Source organism: Pyrenophora tritici-repentis, chromosome 5 (genome assembly GCF_003171515.1).
Source record: "Pyrenophora tritici-repentis strain M4 chromosome 5, whole genome shotgun sequence".
NCBI classification, from domain to species: Eukaryota; Fungi; Ascomycota; class Dothideomycetes; order Pleosporales; family Pleosporaceae; genus Pyrenophora; species Pyrenophora tritici-repentis.
In genome coordinates, this window is record NC_089394.1 from 992240 (window position 1) to 1018778 (window position 26539).

Sequence of the window (26539 nt, forward strand, 5' to 3'; positions counted from 1 at the left end):
AGCGATCTAAGCAAACATATCTACCGCGTCCAGCTTTTGCGCGTGCGGAGTTATGGCGGAGGTGCGTCGTGACGGGAAGAGCGCGTCCCAGGGTTTACAAGTCCGAGCTTCTCGCGTTCTCTGAAAGTGTCAAGCTCTCCATTGTCCAGAAAACACAACAGCCAAACACGCGCTGAAATCCCCGCCCCTCCGCCAATTTCCCGGCGCATTATGCGCAAAACTACCGCACGATACTCCCATGGTTGAAGACGACAGCCTCGCCGCCCTCCAGGGCCTGCACCGCGACCTATGCGCCCACATCGACCTACAGTTGCCAGTATTAGAGCGGCTGCTACAGAATCTAGAGGTGCACCTGGACGAGTTGAAGACGCTTTTGGATAAGAAGCCGAAGAATGATTCTAGCAGACAAGCGCTGAGTTCTGGTATTTATTTGTATGCCTACATCGGAGTCAGGGTGGGCTAACATGGCCAGGCAAGATCAGGATTGACGACAACGAATACGAGGTCAACGACGACTTCAGGCAGCAGACGCTCGAACTTGCTGATGCCCTGGATCTCGATGAAATAGACGCCGCCGCCCTTTTCCTGGGCGCCCAAAGCGAAGCCAAGGAGCTCGACCGGTCCCAGCTGCAGACGGCTGTGATCCGCTTCCACCGACGCCGCGAATATGTCCTACTCTGTGTGCGCATCCTGATGAAGACTGCCCTGGACAGCGACGATGCTGAGGTGGAGGGACTCCCGATCCTTCAGGAGGCTACCCAGATGATAGTCGGTGTACATGGCACAACCAACTTAGCGGGCGCATATGGCTTTTGGACCAAGTGTCTGACCAGCATGGAGTCGGTGGAGAGATGGCTGCAGTTCATTGCTGAGCGTGTTCAGAGCACCCAGGTGGTTGGTCAGGTGCCTCTTCCGGGCTTTGTGGAGATTATGGAGTTTCAGCGCCAGAGCTTGACCCGACAGCATGAGAACCTCGCGGCGATATGCACACATATGGTCAAGCCTGGCTATGTCAATCTCAACAACTACAAGGCGTTGCTAGCTCGAGCCAAGACTCTCGACCGACACGACCTCATTACGATCCACTATGTTCCGATTCTGCTTCGACTCACGTCCTGGGTCGCCTCGGAGACCAACAACGTCACTTTGAGGGAAGCCCGCGCTTTGTACAACTCGCTGATGGCTGAATGGGAAAGCGAAAACTGGGGATTGAGGAACCTACAGTCTGCGACTTTGGCTTGGTGGTTGGCCGAGTACAGTGGGCGCTATATGGATCCAAATACCCAGGACCCTGCTTTGCAAAACATCAATTTCGAAGACGAAGCCAACATCCGGTCCGATAAGTTTTTGAAAACACTCAACGAAGGCGCCTTTCACTTCATTCTATCCGTCAGCCAGGATGTGCGCCCGACGCGCTGGTACGATCCGCAAAAGACCAGCATGCTTTCGACGCTGTTACAAGACACTGCCGTCCTAAGCCGCGACTCAAGCCAACCTGACGACTTCTTCAAGCTGCTTCTTATGGAGCAGCTGCAGACTTTCGTAGATTCTTTCATTACAAACATGCCGGATACCCTGCGTAAACTAAAGGCCGAGGAGGACGACCAGCGACGACGACTCCAATTCCAATTCCAACGGTCGACCGGAGAGTATCCGCTCCATCTGGAGCGTTTCATGGTCATCGTGGCATACGCTTTCGACGGTTTCCCGGACGCGGCCGAAGACTTTTGGAGCGACAAGGAGAGCAATCTGTACGGTTTCCTGCAGTGGGCTGCCAAACGTCAACCCACTCCCCGGATAGCCATGTTCTGCGAGATGTTACGGGCCATTGGCACCGGAGAGACGAACGCGGAGGCTGCGCACCGCTTCCTGCTCGAAGAAGGAGCATCCGCATCTGGAAAGATCCGTCGGACGTGCTCTCTAAGTTACACAACCATCTTTAACGAGCTTTGCGAGTTTGAAAAAGACATCCATGAGCCGAAGAAGACGATTCAAGGTGGTGTCTATGCACCGCCGACCAACCCGATAGATCAGATCGTAGAGCCAGAGAGTGCAACCATGCTAGAAAGCTACTTGCGACTTCTTGCACACATCTGCCGACAAAGTGTCCTCGCACGCAGGTATCTACTTGAGACGGCGGAATATGGTTTCGCAAACATCTGCTTCGGCTTATGTACGGACAAGGTTGAAAGTGGACTGCGCGCAGCTGCTTATGACGCGCTATCAGCCATGATGGTCGGTAAAGACAGTGACCGAAGTAATGCCATGTGGCTTATTCTAGACGATTGGACCATCAATGGCTTCTACACTGGAGCCAAGCAAAACAATGCCTTAAGCACTGCGCCGAGGGACGATTTCTGGCCCACGCTCGCAGATGGCTATGACGAATCCATCGCCTTCGTCCGCTTCCTCCACTCGCTTGTGGAGCCTTACCCTGAGAACGAAGGGCTCAACGACAGTTTACCGTTCCCCGAAACTCTTGGCTCGTCGCGTAGGATGCCGGGTGCCGAGGGCTACATTGATTTTGTTATGCAGCAAGTATTCGCTGAACGGTCTATGGATGTGCTCGACCCGCTGCAACGCAACGTCATGCGCTGGACCTGCTTGCGTTTCATAGTAACGTGCCTGTCGACCTTCAACGAGAATCTTGTTGTCTTCGCCAACAAGTCTAGCATACCGGTTGACGAAATCATCGATGCCCCGTCTCTCGTCGTTTATGTCGCGCTTCACCCATTCGCACGCGTCATGGAATGGCTCTTTAATGACAAAGTTCTGAGAGCTTTGTTTGCTGCCGCACATCACGATGTGGCCGAGGTTGACGCTGCTCCATCGGACTCCCCCTTGATACAATCATTGATGCTGAGCATTGAAGTGATGGACTTGGTAATGAAGCTACAGGCGACATACCTGGAAATCGTCAGGTCTGTACTCAAGCATCAAACTTCGTTCCAACATTCTCCAGTGTCCAACCTGTCACTCGCCTCCTTCGAAGATGCGATCCTGAACAACCTCCATATTATCGTCGACCTTGGGCTGTACTGTGGTACCGGGCATGAGGCTCTAACCATTGCGTCACTACAGCTACTAGAGAAGATGGCCTCGTCACGAAAGCTCGCCGTATCACCAGCTAGTTTTGGACAGCGATCAGGGCGAAGCAAAATTGTTGGTATACTGGAGAAGGACAATGAAGCAGAGCGTATCGGCCGATCGCTCTCGGCATTGATGCGTTTTAATGCCGAAGAGCTGGAAGCTGGCGAGGAAGCTTCTGGATATATTGTCAAACTCCGCATTTTGGACTTCTTGAGTAGTTGTCTCACCGCCGTCTCGCAACGCCCAACGATAGCGCACATTCTCTTGGGCTTTTCTTGTGGATCTAATACTGTTCACATTGCTGATGACAGTCTTTGGTCTAACGGACAATCTTTGTTCCATAACATACTCCTCCTTGGTGTGGAGTACCCTGACAACGACGGCGAACAATTCCTAGCATGGCGATCAGCACTCAAGACCAGATGTTGGGATGTGCTCCAGAAGCTGTGGCGCTCACCATTAACAAGTGCGATTGTCATGGAGGAGCTCCGCGCCAACGAATTACTGTTCGTTGAAGCACCCCAACTGACACCGATTACCCATGACATACCATGGGAAGGAATGTCTTTGGCACAAGGACTGGATGTCGCTCCTAGCCAATACTCTGCATTTTTCTCTGGCCCTCCAGCGCTGGCTCTTCAAAACTTCCTCCAACGCCGCGCTGCTTTCCTAGACTATGAGTCAAGAGAGTTACGTCTAGCTGTGAAAGAGAACATGCCCACGATGAAGTCTAGGATCCAATCAGTACTTCTCGGCACCACTATACGGCCTGGTGAGAACGCAACACCAAACCCAAACATATTTGACTTGTTCGACTTTATCGAGCTAGTCTACCCAGAACGCGCGCTGCCAGATCAACACACGTTTTTTGACGGCGTCGATCTTACATCATGTAAGGAGGACAAGGACGGCATGTCGCTCTACTCTTTACCACTGCTGGAACAGCTGATCCGTTTGAAAATCAAGTCCATGACGAACGGGGAAAACACAAATGATAAACTCGATCACCTCGCTGTTCTCGCTGAACAGGCAGATCTCTTGATGGCCATTTTCGTGGACTGGAATCGTCGCATTCAGCTTCAATACTATCACAAGGACGTCCTTCAATCATGGGCACAGGTCGTCATGGTGGCGGTACACAATTGCGATTTCGAGAAAGGAGCGCGGAGTTCCTTCATCCTGCAGACCTTGCAAGTCATCCTCCCGAAGCTCGAGCAGTCCTATGCATCTGATATTTTCACTGCTTTACAGCTCGCTGGTCTTGCTGAATCTCTTGTTCAAAAGGTGGACTTTGAATCTACGGCGTTTGACAAGACTGGAGATTTTGCCAACGATCGGCTATCTCAGCTGTTTCGTGCTGCGCTCGTGGGAATTCACAGCCCAGTCTCTACTGCCGAACTCCGGGAGTACTGCTACCAAATCTGCTTCCGCTACATCAACGGTACCTTCCACAAAGCCACACCTAACTCTTTGCTTAGTCGACATACGCTTGGCGCTATCAGGAACTGCGGTAGCCACATGCTTGAAGTCATCTGTGATGATGCTTACAGCGGGCAGGGAACATGCAAAGTTTCCGCGCTGCTCTTGCTGAATGCATTTGTAGCAGTGGCGACGCGCCAATCGTCCAAATACATCCTTGAGAACTTTGTCTCTCTCAACTTTGTTGGCGTTCTCGTCGACAATATCAAACACATTCCTGAAGAGCTCCGTGCTGCCGCCGCTCCACAAGTCCCTGTTCTCTTCTCGTACTACGATGCCAGCCTCGCACTACTCCTGCGCACATGTCAGACTCGCCTCGGTGCCGCATATGTGCTCAACGCAGGTCTCTTCCCAGCTATCCGCGATTCGCAAATTTTCGCAGTGGACCCCGATATTGGTTTAGGGTTTGACGATGCAAATGCACTAAGAAAGTATTACGGGTTGATGCTCTCTGTCATACGAGTCATCAACGGAGCCGTCATCGCGAGAGGTCGACATAATGACCAGACGGTCTTCCAGGCGCGTGAATTCTTGAAGGACAATAGACACAGTATGGTGAGCATCTTCAAGAGAAGTGTCAATGTTGGTGTTGGTATGGGCGAGGAGATACAACAAGATATTGTTGATCTGGTTGATTGCTGGACGGTATTGGTGGACATTACTGGGTTCTTAGAGGTGAGCCACAAGAACAAACTTGCAATCAGGGGGTCATGCTAACGATACGCAGTACGAGGATCAGACGAGTATAAAGAAGGCAAGGCCGAATATGTTTTCTTAATGAGCAGCACAGAGGTCCGGAATCGAGCTTGGGGGTGGGACGATCTATGGTCTGCTCAACGGAAGCATACTAGCATGTATACAAAAGGAAAGCGGTGTTGAGCCTGCACTGATCGTTCTGTCGTTACTTTGTGATAGTCCTTGTTTAGTGCGGTGGGAGCAATGTCCACTTGGGACCACAGTTGTCTGGGATGCTTGTAGAAAACATTTAGATGTAATAGAAATGATGTACTTGACAACGCAGTCATGTTGGCCACAAAGCATTGCACTAGTTTATTCTACAGTGTCATTATGCACAAAAGTAACTGAAAATACGCATTAGTATATTGAAAGGGCATTATTGGGGCTAGCAAGGCTGACGGGAAGGTGTGGAGAAGATCAAAGGGTCGCCAAGGCTCCGCCACCACGGAACCGCATCGCTGCCTCCATGCATCATGTCCCCTGTCAGTTGCATCCGCCGCGGAGGCAACTCAACTAGGATGAAATACTCTATCCCCCCTCCCATCCTTCCTTCTCTCGTTACCGTGCCATGGTCACATCTGGAATGCGTCTGCAACACTTGCGCATGGGGTTAGCGGCTTGACATCAAAGACACGATGGTATACCGGGGCAAGCCTTCAGCGGCCTGTGCAGAATGCAGGAAACTGCGCAGCCGGGTGAGCGATAAGCTTCCTTGTCGTACTCTTTTGGATCAACTACCTTTTTGAGCCCGTCATGGGTCTTGTCGGACTGGCTGATAGGGCAATAACTGCTATGCCTGTGCTAACAACATAACAGTGCGACCAGAAACTTCCTGCCTGTGGGCAACGTGTCAAGGCTGGCCGTAATTGCTCAGGATACCGCAGCACAGCAGATCTCATGTTCCTTGACGAAAGCACTCGAGTTGTTAGTCAAAACCGAAGACGCATCGCATCTAATCCGGCTCCATGGGACCACCATCAACGCAACACGGAACTTACCAAACAGACAAGGACATCTACAGCAAATGAAGCTCCCTTGAAACTGAATGGATTCGTGATGTACCAGCCACTGGAAGACATTGGCGTCAATTTCTTCATGTCCAATTTCACAGTGGACGACCCGAGCACGTCTTTGCTACACTATCTCCCAAGTTTCTACGCAAAGTCAGGGTCCACTGGTCTGGGACTTCCGCAGATGTGCACAGCTGTCGGATTGGTCAGCCTCGCGAACAGATCGAATAGCAAGGAGATGCTCAGTGTTGCTACGAGGAAATATGGCGCTGCAATACGTGCCATTAACGCTGCGCTAGTGTGCCCAAAAAGAGCAGTACAGGACTCAGTACTTGCCACCATCTAATTAGCAGCCATGTTTGAGGCCCTCATCATTCCGCGACACGTGGGCATGGACAACTGCTGTACACATCTAGCGGGTGCAGTTGCCGTTGCATATCTAATATTTGGACAGGAACGGCATACTGAGGTCACGATTGAACAGTGCGACGCTCTAGTCAAGACTGTGATTATGAACTCCTGGACCCAAGAGATACCTCTGCCTCCGAACTTTATCGAGCTCAAGACACTGGTACGGAAGGAAGCGAAAAGTGCGTCAGTGTATGACACATTCTTGGACCTTGTGTGCGATATGCTCCAGTTCAAACAGGATTCGCTAGACACGACAAAAAGGGATCCCATGGCCCTCATAGAAAGGGCTTCAGCCATCGACACTGATATGGAGGATTTTGCACGCAAACTGGCCTCTCAAGCTCCGTTTGAATCCATCCAGCTGCCGAGTATTGAGGAGGCCAGTTGGCATACAGAGGTTACTACCACTGTAAGTTTACTCTTGTCGATATGATGTGGACCCGACTAACCCTTGTCAAAAGTATACTCTGGGCACCTCGATGCTGTGCTCTTGAACAACGTACGATCTTCTCGTGTAAGCTTACACCAGGCCATTCTCATACAATGTCGCAGCTTCGTCCCATCACCGAGCGTAATTGCTCAACGAATGATATCGGAAGCGCTCATCACTTCGCAAACGATGGAGATCATCGCAAGTGTACCACAACTGGCAGGTTATGTACAAGACCTCGAGGAACTGCCTTCACTCTCGCGGCATACAGCACAGCAAAACTCGTCTTTTGAACAAGAGTCCGGCCAGCGCAGCTCCTACAGCTCATCAGCCGATTATAACCCTCACAGTTTATACCATATACTCTACCAGTTATACATTTATGGCTCGGAACCATGCCTACCTCAGTGCATGAAAGATTGGATTAAAGGGCGTATATCTTACATGGAAGAAAAAGCCGATCCTTTGGACCTGAGCTGCCTCCAACATACAGTGAAGCGGCAACTGTGGGCCATTTACGTCACAAATGGAGCAAACCGGTATGTCGAACGCAAGATTGTTTACTTTTCATGACTAAATGCTGCGATAGATACGTAGGATCACAACTTCAGATACAGTGGTTTACTCATACCGACCTCCCAGACGGAAAATTCACATCAGATCCAGCTACTCTCGGACTCCGGCTAGGCGGAAATAATTTTCTCCATCGTGAAGCAGTATCAGCTGGCGGCATGCACAGCTGCTCTAGCGTGGCATCCAGCATATGTAACTTCTGAAAATCGATAGCTAGCAATGCAAGCCCACGAGTATTGGATGACAGGTTGATGTTACATCAAACGAAGACGATTCAACGATTACATGACCCAATACTAAAGGCACAAAGCCGCTATGGGGGGAAGGGGGGCAAGCAAGGACGACCGCATTTTCCGCCAATTATGCGCCAGTCAGCCTTCATCGATGATCATCCACTAGAACAACGGAGATATGAACAACCACAGCACCTACCATACCAGACCCAGAAAGATGTTCCGAGGCTCTTTGATACGCCCATTCGCTCTTCTGTGTCGTCTCTTGCTTCCATTGCAGCCACCGACCCAGACGCCCGCACAGTAACGGTTCTTGTGACCACTACAGTCCTCGTCGCATAAATCGATCTAGTACTCACACCCGTGATGGTAAAAGCTCGCAAGCCTACAGCAGCCGTTGCAGTACCTGTTGATGTTACGGTCCGCGTCGCAGTAATGGATCGAACGCCTGCAGTCGCTGTGTGGACCACGGTGACCGTAGTAGTACGAAAAGCGGTCTGGTTCAGGGAAACGGTGCATGATGAAACTGTAGCTGTGGTAATGCGCTGTTGGACGACTGTTTGCGTTTCAGCTTGGTTCATCCGGGTAGAGATGGAAGTAATGGTACGCTGTTGCAGAACAACCTGGGTTTGGTACTGCACCACGGTCGAGGTTACAGTTACGGCGAAGGCGCTCGGGATGCTGGTACGCGTTACGGTAGCTGTCTGTATCTGGCTGATAGTGCGTGTCTGTGTCTGTGTTACGGCTGGCGGAACAGAGATCGAGGTGACGGTTTCGGTTTCGATCTGTGTTTGTGTGGAAATCTGTTGTACTGTCTGAACGGCTGCTGTGGCTGTAGTCGTTGATATTGTGGTCTCGGCGTAAGGCGGAAATGCACAATCGATGTCGTAATACCAGTATGGTTGGGCGTCATCCGCTGTGGCATTTCCGTCTCTATATCATCTTCTTGTTAGCCCATCCGCTCTTACATTGCACGGTCATAACTATATCTCTACTTACAGTCCATACTCGTAAAACTCGCAATACTGCGCATCCGCATCGCTCCAGTACGAATACCGGAAACTTTGACATCGCGGCGCGGCGTTCTTGCAGTACAGAGCGCAGAGCGCAAAGGTCGTGGGGCCGCGGTAGAAGAAGTTTCCCATGTATACGGGGAGGAGGGTGTCGTTGATCGTGCTTACGAGACCACATGTTGGGGCTGCGGTGGTGTGACGGGGGAGAAGGGCTAGGAGTGTGAGGATGATGTTTGTGGAGAGGGTGAGGAGGAACATGGTGGTTGTGTGTTGGAGAGGGGAAACGGTCAGACATTGGGGATGTTTTATTCTGGGAAGGGAGTAATGGTTTGTATGGAGTGTGTGAGGAATGTCGACGCGTTCGATCTTGTAGTGAGTACATATGTAGCTAATCATCACACCGGACGACAGAAAGATGCGTAAGACGCGTTGGAGCGGGTTAGAGTAGCGACATATATATTCATGATGAGCTTCATATTCCTGGCTATAGTGAGTATCTGTGCGAATGAGAGAACAAGTGTGCTTGTAGACCTGCATAGTGCACGTGTTCGAAAAGCAAAGACGGGGAACCAGGCTTCCACAGCTTCACAAGCAATCAGAGAACTTCATATTGATACCAGGCGTAGAAGCATACATAGTCTTGAGCGATCACATAATTTGAGTCCGTCGCGTTGGTGTCTTCCTGGACGCGCTTAGCTCAGCCGCGTGTGGTAGTTAAGCTATCCTGCTGCCCTCTGTTACATAATCACGTGATATCTGATTACTGCTTTAGGCAGGTTTCAGTTCACCATCGATTGCGGTCTGTGAAACTCAAAGAATCACGAATGCCAGAGACCAGGGCTAAAGCCAAGCTCTTCGTCACCTGCTGCCCTTGCCTCCAAGGTCTTTTGCATGTGATACCGAGTTACCGTTTTAGTCAGGCGTTGATTGACCGTTGATTGTAGTCTGTATGAAAGCGAAAAATCGCGAACTGGAAGTACAGCTCGGATCAAATGCCTGTCGTCGCAAAGCGAAGAATCTCGAATTGCCAAAAGCGACGCTCAGACCAGGGACAAGCACATCCAGCAGGCACACCTGGGTGTCATAAAACATCTGACAGTGTGGATAGACACCGTGTCTGGCGCATACAGTGTATGTCACCCGGGTGCCTATGTATAGTGATAGCAAGTTGCGCACTTGCAATACATGGTCGTGGTGAGGCTTTGAGGTTTGGTGGCGAGTCAGGTGCTAACGCGATGTTGAGGATCGCGCCTGGCGTTCGTCAGCGCCCTGGAGCCTGCGCGAATGTTCTACGTCACCCCTCCTGTCTCCGAACCCTGAGCCAACTACACCATCTCAGGCTTGCTTTCACCGTTTTCACAACTTCCGCACTTCTTCCGCTCACTACGCCTGTAAACAATAGCAATATCGAAGTTCCATCGTTGAATCGTTGAGGTCGCTGCACGCGTCTACTCTCCAGAATGGATGTGCAACTGTACGTGTATGACCTTTCTAAAGTAAGTGACTTACGCTCTGCAACTCGCGATCCATGCATCTGAAATGGAGCATTTCTCCGTAAAGAAAAGCCGAAAACAGCACGCACAAACACATTTGCCGCCCAGTGTAAGTGCAACGGCATGTACTAACATCGCCAGGGTCTCGCACGAAACATGTCGATGCAATTTCTCGGTATTCAAATCGACGCCGTCTACCACACTTCAATCGTACTCGACGGCATAGAATACTATTTTGGACAAGGCGTACAGACATGTCGGGCAGGAGCTACACATCATGGCCAACCGATGGAGATCATCAAGCTAGGGCAAACTTCACTGCCTATGGAGGTTATACTAGAGTATCTAGAGTCCTTGAAGACGATATATACGCCTGAGGTATAGTATGCTGAGTCCTAGGTCACTTACCCATAGCTAACAACTCTTCCAGTCATACGACCTGTTCACGCACAACTGCAACAATTTCTCAAACGATTTCGCCATGTTCCTAGTCGGTAAAGGAATACCAGACCACATCACCTCACTTCCCCAGACGGTCCTGAACACGCCATTTGGACAGATGCTCAGACCGCAGATAGACGCCGCCATGCGTCCAATCACACAGGCACCTACGCCTCAGCCCGCCCATACCGTCCACTCACAACCCTGGAGCGCCAATGGCACTACAACAGGGCCGTCTGCGAACGGAATGGGAAGTGAATTAGAGAGAAACACAGGCAGGGTCAGCAACATCACGACACTGAAAGATGTAGATCGCCTGCTTGCATTGGCAAAGGACCGCTGTGCCATCATTTTTTTCACAAGCTCGACATGCCCTCCTTGCAAGCTGGTATACCAACCATATGACGATCTTGCGGCCGAAATAGGCACAAAGTGTGTCTTCATCAAGATTGACTTCAGTCACGCCGATCACTCTATTGGCACTCGCTACCCACACGTTCGCGCGACTCCAACGTTCATAACATACCTGAAAGGGGAAAAGCAAGAGGAATGGAGTGGGGCAGACCCGAGACAGCTGCGGAGTAATGTTGAAATGCTCGTCAACGCTGCGTTCCCGCCTCATCCGCATTTGGACAAGAGCACGCCCACGCTCTTACGGCAAAGTCAAAGACCTGTCAAATTCACCAAGGTTCCGCCATTAGAGAAATTGGTCGCTAAAATGGGCGACCTTGGAAACGATCCTGCAGTAGCATCTATAGTGTCTTTCATCCAAGCCCGTGAGCAATCAGGGGCGATCGAAGCGCCGTTGACCAAACTTCCGGAACTTGCTTCCTTTCTAAAGAAGAGTACATCGGTACTACCTTTGGAGATTCTGTTCACCGCGCTAGATTTGCTTAGGATATCTCTTACTGATATCCGTGTTGCGGGCTTTTTTGCTGAAGAACATAAAGGTGCGACAGGCACGCCGGCAACAGTTCACTATCTACTTGACCACGTCGACAAGCTCGGGGAATCCGCCCCATATCCACTCCGACTCACGACTTTGCACCTAGCATGCAATCTCTTCACCTCCCCACTCTTCATACCGCATTTGCTTTCTCCTCCGCTCTCTTCGACATTGATTTCCATCCTCACAACAGCCCTCCTGGACGAAAAGCATGCCGCGCTCAAGGCCTCGGCCCTGAGCTTAGCGATGAACATCTCGTCTTCAGGTCACCAGGTACGGATGAAGAAGTACAGCGCCAACCCTTCACATTCGTTGTCCTCGGAGTGTGAACTGCCAGAGTCCGAGCAGGTTGAGCTCTTAGCCTCGCTGCTGGAGACTATAAGCACTGAGGAGCATTGGAGCGATAACATGAAGATGAGCGTGATATGTGTGGGGTGGTTGGTGTATGCAGCTGACATGAACGGCGAGCTACATGATTTGTGGAAAGTCACGGATGCGGCTGGTACTGTAGGCAAGGCCGACGCCAAAACGGCCGAAGATCGGTTGTTAGTCAAGGAAGTCAAGAGCTTGTTGGAAGCATAGAATACATATAGACCATAGATATGACAATGATACGCCATGATACCGTTATCCGGGTGGTCGATGCTCGTTGCCTAGGCGCACCAAATGACACCAGGCTCGATTTACTCGACCCATTTTGAGCCAAAGTCTGACGACAAGGAAGGTGGAAAGGCAAGACCGCAATCATTTCAACCTGTAGGTACATGATACAGGCTTTTGGTAGCCTCACAGGACAGCTTCCACGCTATCTTAACTTTGGGTAGGTATGCTTAATGCACGTATATTTGCATTAGCTTTGCTCCAGAGGCGTCTCCTCAGAGGACCCCACTCCCAAGACCATATTGATCTGGGCAAGGCCTTTCCATCCATATCCATGTACCCTAAAGCCCAGTCTTCACAGTCATAAGATTACGATTCTTCCCAAGCAATTGATTTACATCTGACCCCAGCGAATGCGGTCTACATCCCGCAAACTTAACGCATCATGTGCCTCTTAATATACCAGGCAAGTGCCTTGCTAGAACGGCCGCGACAGGATCAATGCCCGTGTTAGGACAGCCATTTGCTTGGCGGACTATGCCGTCCTGGAAGTGCCGTTGGAAAGCAAGGTGCCAAACAGCAGCCTCCTTTACTATCTTCAGTGTCGTCGCGATGGCTTTAAGCTCACCTACAAAGATTAACTCGAAAGCGCCGGGTGGCATTCTGGCTAATTCGAGCGTCATTGCCTCCTCGATCCACCTGGTCATTACGCGGATCAACAATGCTTTGACGATCCGGGTTCTCTTTTGTCCTCTAACCCTGTTGTAGTAGCCTTGTAGAACGGCATCCTGTACATTCGCTCGACGCTCGATGCGCAGTTGCGGATGGTCTTTACACAGCGGAATGAGTCCCCGACTGTGGCACTCGGGACTAGCAACACTCCCGTACAAGTCTTCCAGAATCACTGTGCGAATGTTGTTTCGGGCTGCACCAGAGATTTTTTGCATGACACTGCCGAATCGGGCGACCGGAGAGTACGAACGCATATATCTCGGTTGTACACGAAGAGGCTCATCAGCTACACAGTCCATCGCACGGAACTGTGCATCGGGTGGTATTTCCCAAGGCGTAGATAGCGTTGTTAAGATGTGCTTTTCGTTCATGCAATATTCGTGATACTTGGAATATGTAGCAACATCCTCTGAGGACCCAAGAACCGACATACTTTGCGCGTTTTGAAATAGGATTTCAAGGAGCTCGGAGTGACCTGACATAGGGCCGTACCAATACGAACGCCTGGCCAAACAAGATCGTCGCCTCTTACATAGCCTCTTCCCTGTCAGGAGCCTGAACAATTGCTTTCCGGTATCTGGAAATAGATCCATAGCCTGTTTCACAGTGAAAGAAACGGCGCTCGCATTTAACAGCAACACAAGCGCCTTGGTTCTTCTGATCTGCAATGAAGCATGCTCGTATCTGGACGCCTCTGGGGCACCTGTGTGAGCTGGCTCAGGACCTCCAGTAGACACAGTAACTGCGTTGCGCTTTAAGAACAGTTCATTGACTTCTGTTATGATGTCCTTGCAGACGAGCATGAGGGCAAGATGGATTGACTCGTCGTCAGCGGTGCGTAGCTTGCCCGTCATGGTGTTGTAGGTATATCCACCAGCATCCACGATGTAGTAATAGATCTCATCTCGTAACTCTCGTGGGAGTAGAAGAAGGCGCGATATGGTCGAGGTAGAGATGAAAGCTAAGCGAATGATTGCCGGAGTGCAGGCTTGAGGCAGGAATCGATATCGAATGCTGAAAGCTGTATGATCGGTACCTAGGTAGGTCGCTGAGCAATTGGGTGGATGGATGGCTAGGTCGGACAACCATGCGCTAATGACGACATCGGCAGGAGGGTATCACGTGTCCTTTTGGGTTTCTCGGTTCATGGTATGCGAGTGAGGCTTGAGTTCATATTGCTACCTGCTAGAGAACTTTGGGCACAAAGGAGGACGGTAGTGAGATGCAAGGCTGATGTTGCAAAGCTTCCTGCGGGCATTTCAAGAAGCTCTCAGGGGCCGGCCGGTTCAAAGCGCGCATCACGTGCATCATACAAGCGTCGATTCCAACCGCCTTGAAATGGCGGGTATCCAATTACGCCCAGTTCATTATTGAATGGTCATAGTAGCATCGTGCAAGACGTTGTCACAACCTGTACAGTGCGCATCTATCACTAAATCTTGCCAATACCGAAAAAAAGAAACGCATCGCATGCATAAAACCACCCCACTGAAAGAATGGTGAGCAACTTCACTATATTGTCCTACTGGCAACCAAGAATCATAACGCCAGTCAATGCACATTGTATTGTAGGATCCAGAGTTCCGCGCTGGCCCACACACAAGAAGCGCATTCCAATGCTTCCTCTCCTCTACTCGACTTGCTTGATCTTACATTGCCATCCAGAGTTGGCCTCAAGGAGAGGGAGACTGTGATGGGGTTAGCAGAGTTCCTGAAGCGTGTAATTGGAATTGGATAGCTTACCTGGCGCCCAAGCACCATCCCAACTCGTTGCCCTTGATCTTCTTCGCAATCTTGACCTCACGGTCAATGGGCATACCATAACCACTCCTCAACAATTCATATTGGAAGTTGAGGTCCAAGCACCACTCTGGGCGGCCCTTCAACTCGTCGAGAGCCTTTGGCACCGCCGAGAAAACATCCCAGCCCTTCTCGCCGGAGCATACCTTGTCAGCAAGATCTTGCAATTCGCGAAGAGTGAAAGATTCGGGCATGCCGAGATCTTGTGTGCGGTCGTAGAAGTAGGAAAGTAGGTATACGGCTTCGGTAGCGAAGGTCTGGTCGAAGGGTGGCTGATGGACACCGCGGAAGGCGCATGGGGCGATAGCACACTCGTCGTCCTTGTGAAGGGTCTTCTCGGCCAAGCCGCGGCATTGTGTCGGCGAAGGATGGGAAGGACCGGTCATGTTTACTGTGATAGAATCGCCAAGCTCATGGCCCTTGGGCATGTGGACTTCGATCTCGCGCGTCATGCCGGGGGCGATGCAAGGGTTTACAATTGGCTTCTTGAGGTAATCTCGGTTGTCTTTGTGAGTCTCGTGGAGACCAGCTAGGATGGTGCTGTGGAGATTGTTGCGGGCTTCCATAAGACCGTAGCCAAGGTACGAGTGCTGGTAGAGGTCGAAGTTGCGGTTGCCGAAGTTGAGGCTGTATTTGTGGTCACCCTCTGCCAGCTTGGTGGGGAGACCACCGCGGGGCTTGTCGGGGAAGGTGGGCTCGAAGATGATCTGAGTTGAACCACCGCCAAGATCGAGAACGGCGGCGGTGGGGTTCTTGTCAGGGCCTCCAATCTTGCCTAGAAGGTAGTTGACGGTGATCCATGCATACACGCCCTCCATCTCACCCGGCATGACTTCCACGCCCTTCTTCTCCTCGGACACCAGCGGGAAAGGGTAATCGTTTTCGAGATGGCGACGCACGGCAGCGAGGATGTCATTGCTCTTCTTCTCACCAAGCTTGCGGAGACCGGCTGTCGCCTTTACAGCGATTGGTGAGCATGACTGGTATTCCTTGGGTACGTGCTTGAGGGCCACGTCCATCAGGACATCGAGGCTCCTGGCGGCAGCCTCTGGATCGTCGCCGTAGGCCGAGAGACCAGAACCTCCTTGCTTCTTGGGCGTCATCTCGAAGTTTTCGCCCTCAAGTTCAGGGCTTGGGCCACAGTTGTTGAACTTGTACACGTGGATGCGAGAGCCTGTGCTGCCAGCGTCGATCATCATGGCGTATTGAATGAGCGGCTTGTCCTTGGAGTAGGACTTTGTGCATTGGGCTTTTGCATCGCCGGCTGCTGTGTTGCCGCCTGACGGTTGTGATACTGTTTTCAAACGTCAGTCTACTTGGTGTGGGCTCAGGGGATCTCAACATACCTGTTGGTCTTGACAGGCCATCGCGCGGCGCAATCATGTACAGTGCGAATAGTATGAAGGCAATGACGCCACCTGTCTTCAGGTAGCGCAAGCGCTGACCTTGATTCATAACGGCGCCTCCTTTGTGTTCGTTCATGAATGCGTCCGAGTAAGTCGAGCGATGTCGCGAATGGCGGTCGGGCTTCTCGTGAGGATCGCTGGAGTCGCGATTGGGATCGAAGTTGCGTGGTAGGGAGACAGAGACACGGCGGCGCGGACCGGAAAAGCTGAAGTAGGACCAGATGCCGGGACGTCGTTGGCTTCTTCCGGGTACTTCGACACCGCTTGACATGGAACCAGGGGAACGAGGGGAGAAAAGGGTCCGCGATTTAGGGCGCTGTCATTGAGCTGAGCTGCAAACCCCAAGTTAGTTTAGCCCGATGTGGCAACGTAGGCACGACAGAGAGAAGACGTACAACAGAGTGACTGTCCACAAAATCGAGATTCAACAGTAGATGTGAGGGTTGCACAGTGCTATGCAAGCGTGTCCGAAGGCTTGCGTTGGTCCCTGAATCTTGGCACCAACTTTTGATCTTCAGCCCTGCCTGCACCTTGCGGCCATACTGTCGGCGCCGAGCCCGTTTCTCACGACTATCTTTGGTAACACACGCATTTGGCTACACATTTCCGCTTCTGGAATGACGCTAAGAGAAATTGGCTATGGATCGCCCTCAGCTACAATCACCGTTCGGGGCTTCATGGGCAGTAGGCCCTTCTGCGCGTCCAGTTGCTGCTACTTCACCCATGCCTGGTTCTCTCATTGGCATTCATTGTACCAAGCAAGCATCTGCCAGACGGTTGCTCAAGTTCGGTCAAGGTGTGTCCGGAGTGGCATGGAGCATGCACAGCGACGCAGCATGTGCTGATAGTCTCGCATGCTGCAAAGTCCCACACCAATAGTGCGAATGATTCCCGCGTCCGTTGCACGGCGGTTGGTGACAGGTCCTCCCTTTTGCGTCTCCTGTTTTCACCCAAAGGACAGCCCGGCCCTCTTCATTACACTCTCAAAGTCTTCCAAGTTCACCCCTCCGACATCCTTCCCTGTACCCTTGACACCGCCATTCGCCTCGAGGATCATATCTCTCAAGACGTCGTCTGGCACGTCCTCTCGCAGCTCCTTTGCTACTCTTCTTAGATGCGCCAGAGTAATAGGCCCTGCGGCACCATGGGTAAAGAGCTGATAGGCCGCGTTAACCTCCTCTGCATTGCTTTCTCCCTGATATCCACCTTCATCCTCATCCTCATCCGATCCGTGTTCCTTTGTATGAATTGCGATGGCAGCGTAGGAGAGGAAGGGCACGAACTCTACAAACCCAGTGTCGAGGGGATCGATAGTAGATAGGATAGACGACATTTGCGACTTCTCGGGGGTGAGGTTCAGCGAGCTTTTGAATCATTAGCATGTATGGACGGGTCAGGCGCATTCGACTTGAACCCACATCAGACACCGGCGCACATCGCTCTTCTTCAACACTCCCTCCTCAGCTTCTTCATAGTCAGGGTGAGATACAGCAAAAAGACCAAATGCCTCGCGTATTTCGGCCTCCTGCTCTGCACTGAGCCCGTTCTCTTTCGCGAGCTTTGACGGACGTTTAGTAGGCGGCGCCTTAGTACGAGCTCTGCGCTTTGGCGGCTGCGATAGGGTCAGCGCATGCACCACAATACATCCTCCTATCTGACACTCACCATCTTGTCCTCTTTGAATGATGTCCCGCTTATCACCCCTATCTTGACCGTATCCCTTCGCCTGGCTGACGTTTACGCCCAGTTGGCTTCGATGACGCGACTGCACGGACCAACAGGTGCCAAGGAGAACACAGACCCACGCCCAAGTGTTTAAAGCTCGCTTCCAGCCCCCTCCAACACTCGCTCTTCCCTCCGTCTATATGTTGCTAGTCTCGTCCACCCTCTCTTCTCATGGACGCGACTACCTCTTTTTGCCTTCTGGGCTATTCAAGCTTCTTCTATTAGTCCTCTTGACGCGATAGCTTCCTTTTGTCGTCTCTTTCCCCGCCGCTATTGCGAACCCTCGCATTAGCATCGTTATGTCGGAGACACATGTCACCGACGTCATGCGTTCGCGTCTTCCAAGGCTTGAATGCCTATCGCACGCGTAGCACCTTCCACTGGTCTGGTCCCCAGTTGATAGATGTGAGAGTACACCCCCGGGTGATATCCCTTCTATTGTGTGTGCATTCCCTCGACATCGGTCCACGTCATCACCCGGTTCTATGTTGCATATGCATGATCAATCACCCACAATTAACGCTTCCAAACGTCACCAAACGATTCATCGGGTCTTTTACGCTCAGTCACCACACCGAGAACATGCTCACACCCGGAGCACACCGAGTACGTCCACCAAGTACGGCCTCATCGATAGGCCCGAAAACGACTGGCGGCTCACCCCCAAAGTCTTTGTCCCAGTGAATGATGAGCTTGGTAACCCGTTATTCTCGACCGAGCAACACCTGGTAGCTGGGAGTTTTGAAGCTGGGAGACGTCCCGTTTGGAGCAAGCAGCGATCAGGTGCAATGTTGGTTAACGTCTTTGTGATCAGTCCTCACAGCCCTAACCATTCAGAGGCTAGACCGACAAGTGTACGTACGAGAGCGAAGCAGTGGACTATCACGCGACGCTAGTTACGAGCGACAATACCACGACGCGAACACGAGTCAATGGTCGAAGATCGGCGAACTGTCGCATTCTGGTCACATCGTCGGAACCTAACGACTTCGCCCACAAACGAATACAAATGAATACAAATAAAGAATAGAAGTCGGCTCGACTGTTGGCCCTCGGAGCAGGGTTTTTTTCCCCGACACCGAGAAAGCAATCTGGGACGAGAGTCCGAGCACTCCCTTTTGCCTTCGGGCGAAAGTGGAGGGTTTAGGTCACCCCTTGTTCCGATCTCGGAGGTAGAGAAGCCACAGATATGAGGTCACCTTTAGGGGACTCTCGACAGGCCGCACGGCCCTGGCACATTTTGCTTCGAGGCACCCATCTCGAACGCCCGATCTCACACCACAGGACTTGGTCTTTGGTTGCTGCGGCAATCGGAGGACCGAAAAGGGCCCAGAACCTCACCATCACTAGCTACGGCAGTGGCGGTGGAGTGGAGTGGTATTTTGACGGACATGCTGGCTGTGGCTGCGCAGCCAGCATGCCAGATGTTGTGGTGTGGGATCGCGTTACTGAAGAACAGGCCGTTACCCCCCTCTGACGGCCGATTCCATCGAGACTTTCTCTGGAAGGGAGAAGCCAACACGGTGGTACATCGTGTTATTAACTCAAACGATTGTGGCAATGGATGGGTTGGTCCGTCACGATCGTAAGGTGCCCGTACCAGTTCTGGCGCCTTTCGCGTTCTTGTGGGCCTTCGGCTCCTACGCGAGAAGCTCTTGCTTTTTGGAAGATTTCTTCCCAAGCTCGGGCACAGATCAAGACCTCAACAATCTGTACGGATCATGTTGTCAGTGTCTGCGGACATTGTATTGCTGATTTTGGTTGACTTCGATCGTCCATCTGCTGAGGGTTCAATGCCCTTATATTGGAGGCTTCACGCTTTCCAGTGTTGTTGGCTTTGTGCCATTTTTCGACTTTTGAGTCGTGGTCTTTTGAAGGTCACACCCTGAAATTTCATTCTATGAAGTGTCGCTTTTTGTGGGCATCTGAGGGGTTTTTTTCATCTGTTGTCCCGCTCTTTCGGCGATGCATGCAGAACTATCTGCATTGCTATGTTCGTAGGGGTAGGATAGGAGATGGATGTTTCAGGTTGTGGGGTGCGTCGCGATCTTTTGTGAGCGTCTTACTCTTACCTTACGCTTCCAATATATGCTAGAGCTTGCCAATTTGTATCCAACGTTGAGCAAGTGTGGACATGGAAGCCAGATCAAAACACCCTTGCCCTCCGCTTCTGGACGGCGAGGCCTTCTTTCCTCAATCTTTCTGCCAAACCAGTTGGCCTGAAGCTGAGGCGAGAGGGAGACATACCTTCTTTTTCTATCACCTTCTTTGTGCTGCCGTCCTTTGGCCGTGGTGCAATCTTTTGCCTATGTGATGTCTTGTGATGTTGCTTGCTGATCTTTTGATGCTTCCTTGCTTCTGAATACGGTGTTGCATCAATTATGCGATGTCGTCTGGTAGTTGCTTGGTGCCTTTGCTATAGATGTTTACTTCATAGATCCAATACAATTCCATTGCTTTAAATCAATCTTTCCGCGTCGTGAATCCCTTGAGCCGCTTGTGTCACTCCTCGGAATGCCTGAGATTTGCACCTCTAATCTTCCGATGACATGTCCATTGCTATTCGTCACGGCCATAAAACTACCTATCTCAGCCCCTCAAGCTCCGGCGCATCACTCTCGCCCCACGGAAACAATTCCTCCGCCTGCCTCACCAACATCTCACACTCCTTACTCCTCGGCTTGATACTCACTCGATACGGCATCGGGTGGCTGACCAGACCAGGCTCGAATTCAACCTTTGGCTCCACCGTCCTGCCATTCTCCACAGGCTTCTCGACGTCAAAGACGGCTAGCGACTGCGCGATGGTGGTGAAGAGGGCGTTGTCGGCGACGTAACGTCCGGGACAGACGCGACGTCCGTAGCCAAAACTCCAGGTTCGGGGATCGGGCTCTGCGGTGTGGGTGGGGGTTGTGATGTAGCGTTCTGGCCGGAAGGTCATGGGGTCTGGGTATACGGCGGGGTCGTGGGTGAACCACCTTGATGGCTTTCAGTCAATCATGCCAACGTCCAGTTGCTGTATTGGGGCTTACCAGTTGTTGGGTAGAACCATTGCTCCCTTTGGTATTCTGTATCCGTTGATGCTATCTTCCTCCGTACAGCAATGCGGCAGCGCCATGGGTGCAATGGGGTGCCATCGATGCGTCTCCTTAACTACTGCTTCGATATATGGTAGGCTTGCTTTGTCGCTTGTTACCGGCAATCTCCCGCCGCCAATTACACGATCCAGCTCTTCCTGTGCCTTCTTCTGGACATCTGGGAATACAGCCATGGCGAGGAAGAACGTCATTAGTGCTGAGACGGTGGTATCGGCACCACCGGTATACATGGACGTCGCAGACCATTTGTGGATGCGTTCTGTTTCAGCATCGTCGACACCAATGGACTCCAGGGCTTGGGAGAGGAAAGAGGTCTTGGCCGTCTTCTCTCGCATTTGTTTCTTGACGAAAGCGTAGGGTTCCTCGGCTGTACGCACCAAATGTTTCGCCATGTCGCGGGCTGTACGTTTGAAGGAAGTGCCTGGACAGCCATCGGGTAGGTATCTCACTTGGTTATGATCAGCTTAGTGCATAAATGTGGGGAAGTGTTCTTTGCTCACAAAAGGGGAGTACATCAACCGCCCATCTACCAGGAGCACTCGCTTCGGCAAAATCAGCCATTGCCTGTCCTGCCATGTCTACCAATGGGTCTCGGCCCTGGGCATTAGGTGTATATCCATACGTGATGCGCAAGATGACTGCGCCGGCTTCCTTCCTGATATGCTCGAACAGGTTCTCGGGTGTATCCAGTACGTTCAAGAGGAAGTGAGCAGCTTCCTCATTCTGAATGCGATCGAAGACAGTAAGAGATGTGCTCGCTCCAGCCACTTTGGCAATATTGCGACGGTGCTGTTTGAAAATGGCATCAGGCTGATGCATCGCTAGCGTGTTCGTCCAACCGACCCTACTACTGTCAGCTTCTGTACTAGCGTTGTGCAGATGGAGAGACGTACATGTCTCCACTGAATACCATTTTGGGTCTTCCCGAATATATCGCCGCTCGACTACTCAGTAGTTCTAGCGCCATGTCCGCATCGTTGACAATCACAAATGTTTGACCTAAGACGGTAATCGAGCTTATTGGGCCGTAAAGATCCTTGTGTTTGAGCCAATGGTGGCATTCCAGAATGCCTGGTGTGGGCAAATCATTGATATTTCCAAGGAGTGGAACACCTTTCGGTCCTGGAGGGAGTGGTAGATCGTGCTTTTTCGGTCGCAAGAAGCGGGTGAGGATGTAAACCGTCAAGATACCGAGGGCGAAGACAAGGTTCTGGGTGGATAGTACGGCCATGATGAAACCATGGAGTGAGATTTGTGATGCACAAGAGAAAAACTCCAATACCAGAGATACAGATCAGCGCAAGAACCGCATTTTGATAGGCAACTCATACTTAAGCTTTTTCGCACAATGCCAATGTGCATACCTTAAGTAGATTAGTCAACGCATACTGCCCGCAGAAGTCGCCTCATTCAAGGAAAGCAAGTACTGCAGTTTAAGGCGTGCTGCAGATGTAGCGGCTGACGGGAAGCGAAACCTGATGCCCAAACGGGTAGAAATGTGGGTGCAATTGATTAGCCACTGGCCAGTCAGCAACTGCTAGTAACCCAGGAGTGTGAGGTTATTAATCTTTCGACTTTTTGTTCACTTAATGTTGCTCGACCTTAACAGATCCATCGTACAGCCATGAAACAGGTTTCCAGAAGACTGAAGCCCAAGACTCTTGGTTGAAAATTGATGGTGTCGGGCGTAGGATAACGTGGTGGAGGGAGGTGGGGAAGATGCAGGCGCTTCCTAGCGTCTAGCCTTACGCACGCTACTGAAGGGCACACGGAAGCTGCACGCGATGTATACTTAGGTATGATATTCTTACAAGGGCATTTGCAGATGTTATTCAATTTGCTTCAGTGCTGACACTTCACTGTGAACCGGAGCAAGGTATCCTTGAAGCAAGTTGTGCTTGGACTAAATACCAAATTCACCTGCGGGTACCCTACCCTGGCATTCTTCCAGCTACAACAACAGTCCAACTACTATCATAGGCGGACTGAGCACCAAATGTAATTCAACACTAAGTAATTTAAATAACCCTGTGAATTCCATCTTGGTTGCGACGATATGCTCGACATTGCAAAGTGTACGCCGGAGTCTGCCTAACAACGCACCTACCGTGAATCCTCGCCTCTATCAAGATAGCCCAACAGCATATTCGTCCAAGTAGGCAGTGGTGGAAGTGGTTCGACTTTCGCATTCCCCACGTCCTCACTCCATTGATCGTCAAAGAGAAGAGGGTGAACCTCTTCGCCTAACGGAACTGACACATCTGCGACACTTGCATTTCATATGTCAAAGTGAACAAACCCTTTACGTTGCTGTATGTCGCGCACAACCCGAGCGAACGACTCAGAAAACCAGCAAATCGTGCCTGGGAGACTCATCGGGTTTTTCGGTGGTGTAACGACAAGTGCTCGTTCCAATGCACTCTGCCACGCAGCATCGCGGACAACGGTCTCGAATATCGGCAGCACGGCCTCGGTATTGGGGGATTGGTGGAAGATCAATGAGAAGCGGTCGGATGGTATGCCGGCTGAAGAAAGGGCGGCTGCTTCTTCGAACCATTGGGAGAACGATACGGAGATAAGGTCGCGAGTTATCACTGCCTTGTCTTCATCGTCCTCATCGTCTTCAGCGTCTTCAGTGTCCTTAGCAAGCTTCTCGAGCTTTTCGTCGGTGCAGTACGCAAATCTCGAAACATGATCCTCGCCGTGTCTACCAGTGGTGACAGTATTCCAAATATCGACCCTTCGTTCGATGGAGAGTCGAGGATTCTTCTGCAGAATGGGGATTAAGCCGAGTACATGGCATTGCGGATAGGCCACGCTCGCATGGGCCTCATCTACGATGATGTGACGAATTCTGGAAAGAAGGTCCCTGTCAATGCTTCCAAAGAATTGTATAGCAAGCGCAGCTGCTGAGAAGTAGTGTTTAATGTGAGATGCCCAGCGGGATCGTATCCCGGTCGTCTTTGTCTTTACCCCTGACCAGGTACTGTTTAACTCCTCCAAAAACACAACCAGACCCTCACCAGGGATAATCCATGGGTCGGGGATCTGTTCGACTTGTGATGTAAAATCAGGACGACTATCTGTTTGTCCTAGCAACTGGTCCGGGCTCCAAAAGTCCCACCACGTCCGTCTAGGCTTCTTCAATAGCAGCAGTGATTTTACGAAATTACGTTGCGTAGAAGGGGCCTGTCTCCATATTCTCCAGTTTTGTAAGTCTCTGAAATGGTGCTCGAAGTGTCTATGGTAATCTGTTTGTACGCCGGTGGGATGTGGGTCGCGGATAGCAGGAAGCATGATACTTGACTTTGGAAAAGCACTTGTAGCTTGGTAAGCCATATAGTTGGTGATGGATTTACGAAGGTTGTACAAATGGGAGGCGGATTGATGGTGCAGGGAAACGAGTTCATTTCCGAAACGTTCGGCTCTCTCACTCGTCTCGCGGTCGATCCACTCGGTCTTGAACGTAACAGCATTGACTTCAAACAGCAACGGCCTCATCTCTTGGGCAACCTGCTTGCAAGTCCTCATCCACGCCAGATCAATAAGCCCATCGGCCGTGCGTAGTTTCCGTGTGCGGGCGTTGTAAACATAACCCCCATCTTGTGCAAGATAGCATCTGTAAATCTCGTCGCGCAGCTCTCGTGGTAGATCGAGGATGCAGGACATTTTGATGATTCAATTATTCAAAACGAGTAATTTATGCAAGGATTTTGCGGATGTAGAGTGTGTATTATGGTGAGGGGTGGGTTGATGTTCGTTAAGATGGGAGAGGGGGTGGTCCGATGCTATCAAGACCCCGCCCATTCTGGCCCAGGATGAGCCATTATCGGGTATTTAGTATGAGATAGTATGAGAAGACGCTACCATAACTCAGTAGCTATTTGTCTATCCTTAGCAGAGACAATACTATACTAATATCTAAGAACATTATCTCTCTAGTACTATTTCCTATCATTGAATCTGACAGATGCCCGCACGCCAGCTGGAGTTCGGCCGGAGCACGCTCGGATAGAGTATGCAGTTATTTTAGGGCCCACGTTGATACTTTGGTAGCTAACAATGTTGTCGACAGTACTTAATCCGGTAAAATAGAGAGCGATGCCAATGTAATGCTCAATCCCGCGAGATAACATATTATACAGCCCAAATGATAAACCGAATCGGGACTAGCGGCATTTGACGCGGGCAGTAGATGTACATGAAGTGTTGATATGTGAGTCAGCTGGTGATAGCGACATTGAATTGTAGATTGAATTAAATGATTCAGAGGGTGTTCGACACATTTGAGATGCTGTTGGCTTATACCTGATCGAGCAGTTCAACTCCACACCAGTACCATGTTGTATGCAAAGTGAACATAGGCTACGCGTTTACACAGAGATTGGCCGTGGGATATTGAAGTTGATTGTGGATGATACTCTATTGGTTGCCAGAAACAACTCTCCTAGATCTCTACCATGCCTATGAATCAAACCTAAGTCCGCATCAAAGGTGTTCATCAGAATCATAACTACATCTCTCGCATATCGTGTTGAAGCATGCGCCCAGGTATCGTTACCTCTACATGTCTCCCTTCCATCCTAAACATAACCCCAAGTTTACTCCTCAGTAAACGCAGCATACTCCTCCTTGCTCATCGTCTTCATGCTCGGCTCAGCCGACACGGTGATCTTCGCAATCCACGCCTCACCCTCGGGGTCCTTGTTGACATCGCCCGGCTTGCTCTCGAGCGCCGTGTTGACCTCTACCACGGTACCAGAGATGGGTGTGAGGATATCGGAAGCCGACTTTACAGACTCGACAGCGCCAATGGCGTCGCCTTCGCTGACGTCCATTTCTACCTGGGGGAGCTCGATGTAGACTACGTCGCCGAGGGCCTTTGCAGCGTATTCCGAGATACCAAGGGTGCCTATGTTGTATGTATGTCAGTCTCATGTCGGAGGTTGTGGTGAGATTGCGGGGACAAAATAAACGTACAGGTCTTGCCGTCAGCAGACATCTCAATCCACTCATGGTCCTCGGTATACTTCTTCTCCTTAACTACAAGTTCCCCGTCAGCAACCATAAACAATCCCAATCTCTGCAATTGCTCAGGTGTGCGTACGTGCGGCAGATACCGAGAATAGCCGTTGCGACGGCCGTGCCTGCTGCTGCTGCCACCTTTGGCACACAAAAGCCGAGGGCCTCCTGGCAGCAGCAGAAGAGGTGAATTGGCGCGCGACGCGTGCGACTGAGATTCTGGCGGCCATTTTTATCTTCTTGGAATATGAAAACGGTAGGATGTGAGATTAGAAGCTTTGGAGGTGGGAATTGCGATA

At 51.1% G+C, this 26539-nt stretch overlaps 10 protein-coding genes across 10 annotated transcripts; 3 read left to right on the forward strand and 7 right to left on the reverse strand.

Moving 5' to 3' along the window:
• Nucleotides 1-238: 238 nt before the first annotated feature.
• PtrM4_103510 (DUF3414 domain containing protein) lies at nucleotides 239-5347 on the forward strand (the record flags this gene model as incomplete). Its single annotated transcript, XM_066107515.1, has 3 exons — nucleotides 239-422; nucleotides 473-5244; nucleotides 5297-5347. The coding sequence occupies 3 exons, from the start codon at nucleotides 239-241 to the stop codon at nucleotides 5345-5347; spliced, it is 5007 nt and encodes a 1668-aa protein (XP_065961964.1).
• A 713-nt stretch (nucleotides 5348-6060) lies between these two features.
• PtrM4_103520 (uncharacterized protein) lies at nucleotides 6061-7222 on the forward strand (the record flags this gene model as incomplete). Its single annotated transcript, XM_066107516.1, has 4 exons — nucleotides 6061-6069; nucleotides 6124-6645; nucleotides 6772-7137; nucleotides 7190-7222. 4 exons carry the CDS (start codon nucleotides 6061-6063, stop codon nucleotides 7220-7222), a joined length of 930 nt encoding a protein of 309 aa, XP_065961965.1.
• Nucleotides 7223-8902: 1680 nt separating this feature from the next.
• On the reverse strand, nucleotides 8903-9235 carry PtrM4_103530 (uncharacterized protein; the record flags this gene model as incomplete). The annotated part of the gene is made up of 2 exons (XM_066107517.1): nucleotides 8903-8906; nucleotides 8964-9235. 2 exons carry the CDS (start codon nucleotides 9233-9235, stop codon nucleotides 8903-8905), a joined length of 276 nt encoding a protein of 91 aa, XP_065961966.1.
• Nucleotides 9236-10516: 1281 nt separating this feature from the next.
• On the forward strand, nucleotides 10517-12439 carry PtrM4_103540 (thioredoxin; the record flags this gene model as incomplete). The annotated part of the gene is made up of 3 exons (XM_066107518.1): nucleotides 10517-10579; nucleotides 10612-10848; nucleotides 10901-12439. The coding sequence occupies 3 exons, from the start codon at nucleotides 10517-10519 to the stop codon at nucleotides 12437-12439; spliced, it is 1839 nt and encodes a 612-aa protein (XP_065961967.1).
• A 461-nt stretch (nucleotides 12440-12900) lies between these two features.
• Nucleotides 12901-14043, reverse strand: PtrM4_103550 (uncharacterized protein; the record flags this gene model as incomplete). Its single annotated transcript, XM_001936245.2, has 1 exon — nucleotides 12901-14043. The coding sequence occupies one exon, from the start codon at nucleotides 14041-14043 to the stop codon at nucleotides 12901-12903; it is 1143 nt and encodes a 380-aa protein (XP_001936280.2).
• A 776-nt stretch (nucleotides 14044-14819) lies between these two features.
• On the reverse strand, nucleotides 14820-16666 carry PtrM4_103560 (Golgi nucleoside diphosphatase; the record flags this gene model as incomplete). The annotated part of the gene is made up of 3 exons (XM_001936244.2): nucleotides 14820-14877; nucleotides 14933-16283; nucleotides 16336-16666. The coding sequence occupies 3 exons, from the start codon at nucleotides 16664-16666 to the stop codon at nucleotides 14820-14822; spliced, it is 1740 nt and encodes a 579-aa protein (XP_001936279.1).
• Nucleotides 16667-17341: 675 nt separating this feature from the next.
• Nucleotides 17342-18063, reverse strand: PtrM4_103570 (FRQ1, Ca2+-binding protein (EF-Hand superfamily); the record flags this gene model as incomplete). The annotated part of the gene is made up of 3 exons (XM_001936243.2): nucleotides 17342-17759; nucleotides 17814-18007; nucleotides 18061-18063. The coding sequence occupies 3 exons, from the start codon at nucleotides 18061-18063 to the stop codon at nucleotides 17342-17344; spliced, it is 615 nt and encodes a 204-aa protein (XP_001936278.1).
• Nucleotides 18064-20700: 2637 nt separating this feature from the next.
• PtrM4_103580 (CypX, Cytochrome P450) lies at nucleotides 20701-22449 on the reverse strand (the record flags this gene model as incomplete). The annotated part of the gene is made up of 5 exons (XM_001936242.2): nucleotides 20701-20704; nucleotides 20778-21098; nucleotides 21153-21666; nucleotides 21719-22062; nucleotides 22112-22449. 5 exons carry the CDS (start codon nucleotides 22447-22449, stop codon nucleotides 20701-20703), a joined length of 1521 nt encoding a protein of 506 aa, XP_001936277.2.
• Nucleotides 22450-23495: 1046 nt separating this feature from the next.
• On the reverse strand, nucleotides 23496-24887 carry PtrM4_103590 (uncharacterized protein; the record flags this gene model as incomplete). The annotated part of the gene is made up of 1 exon (XM_001936241.2): nucleotides 23496-24887. The coding sequence occupies one exon, from the start codon at nucleotides 24885-24887 to the stop codon at nucleotides 23496-23498; it is 1392 nt and encodes a 463-aa protein (XP_001936276.1).
• Nucleotides 24888-25819: 932 nt separating this feature from the next.
• PtrM4_103600 (GcvH, Glycine cleavage system H protein (lipoate-binding)) lies at nucleotides 25820-26470 on the reverse strand (the record flags this gene model as incomplete). Its single annotated transcript, XM_001936240.2, has 3 exons — nucleotides 25820-26130; nucleotides 26199-26261; nucleotides 26326-26470. The coding sequence occupies 3 exons, from the start codon at nucleotides 26468-26470 to the stop codon at nucleotides 25820-25822; spliced, it is 519 nt and encodes a 172-aa protein (XP_001936275.1).
• Between the last annotated feature and the right edge of the window lie 69 nt (nucleotides 26471-26539).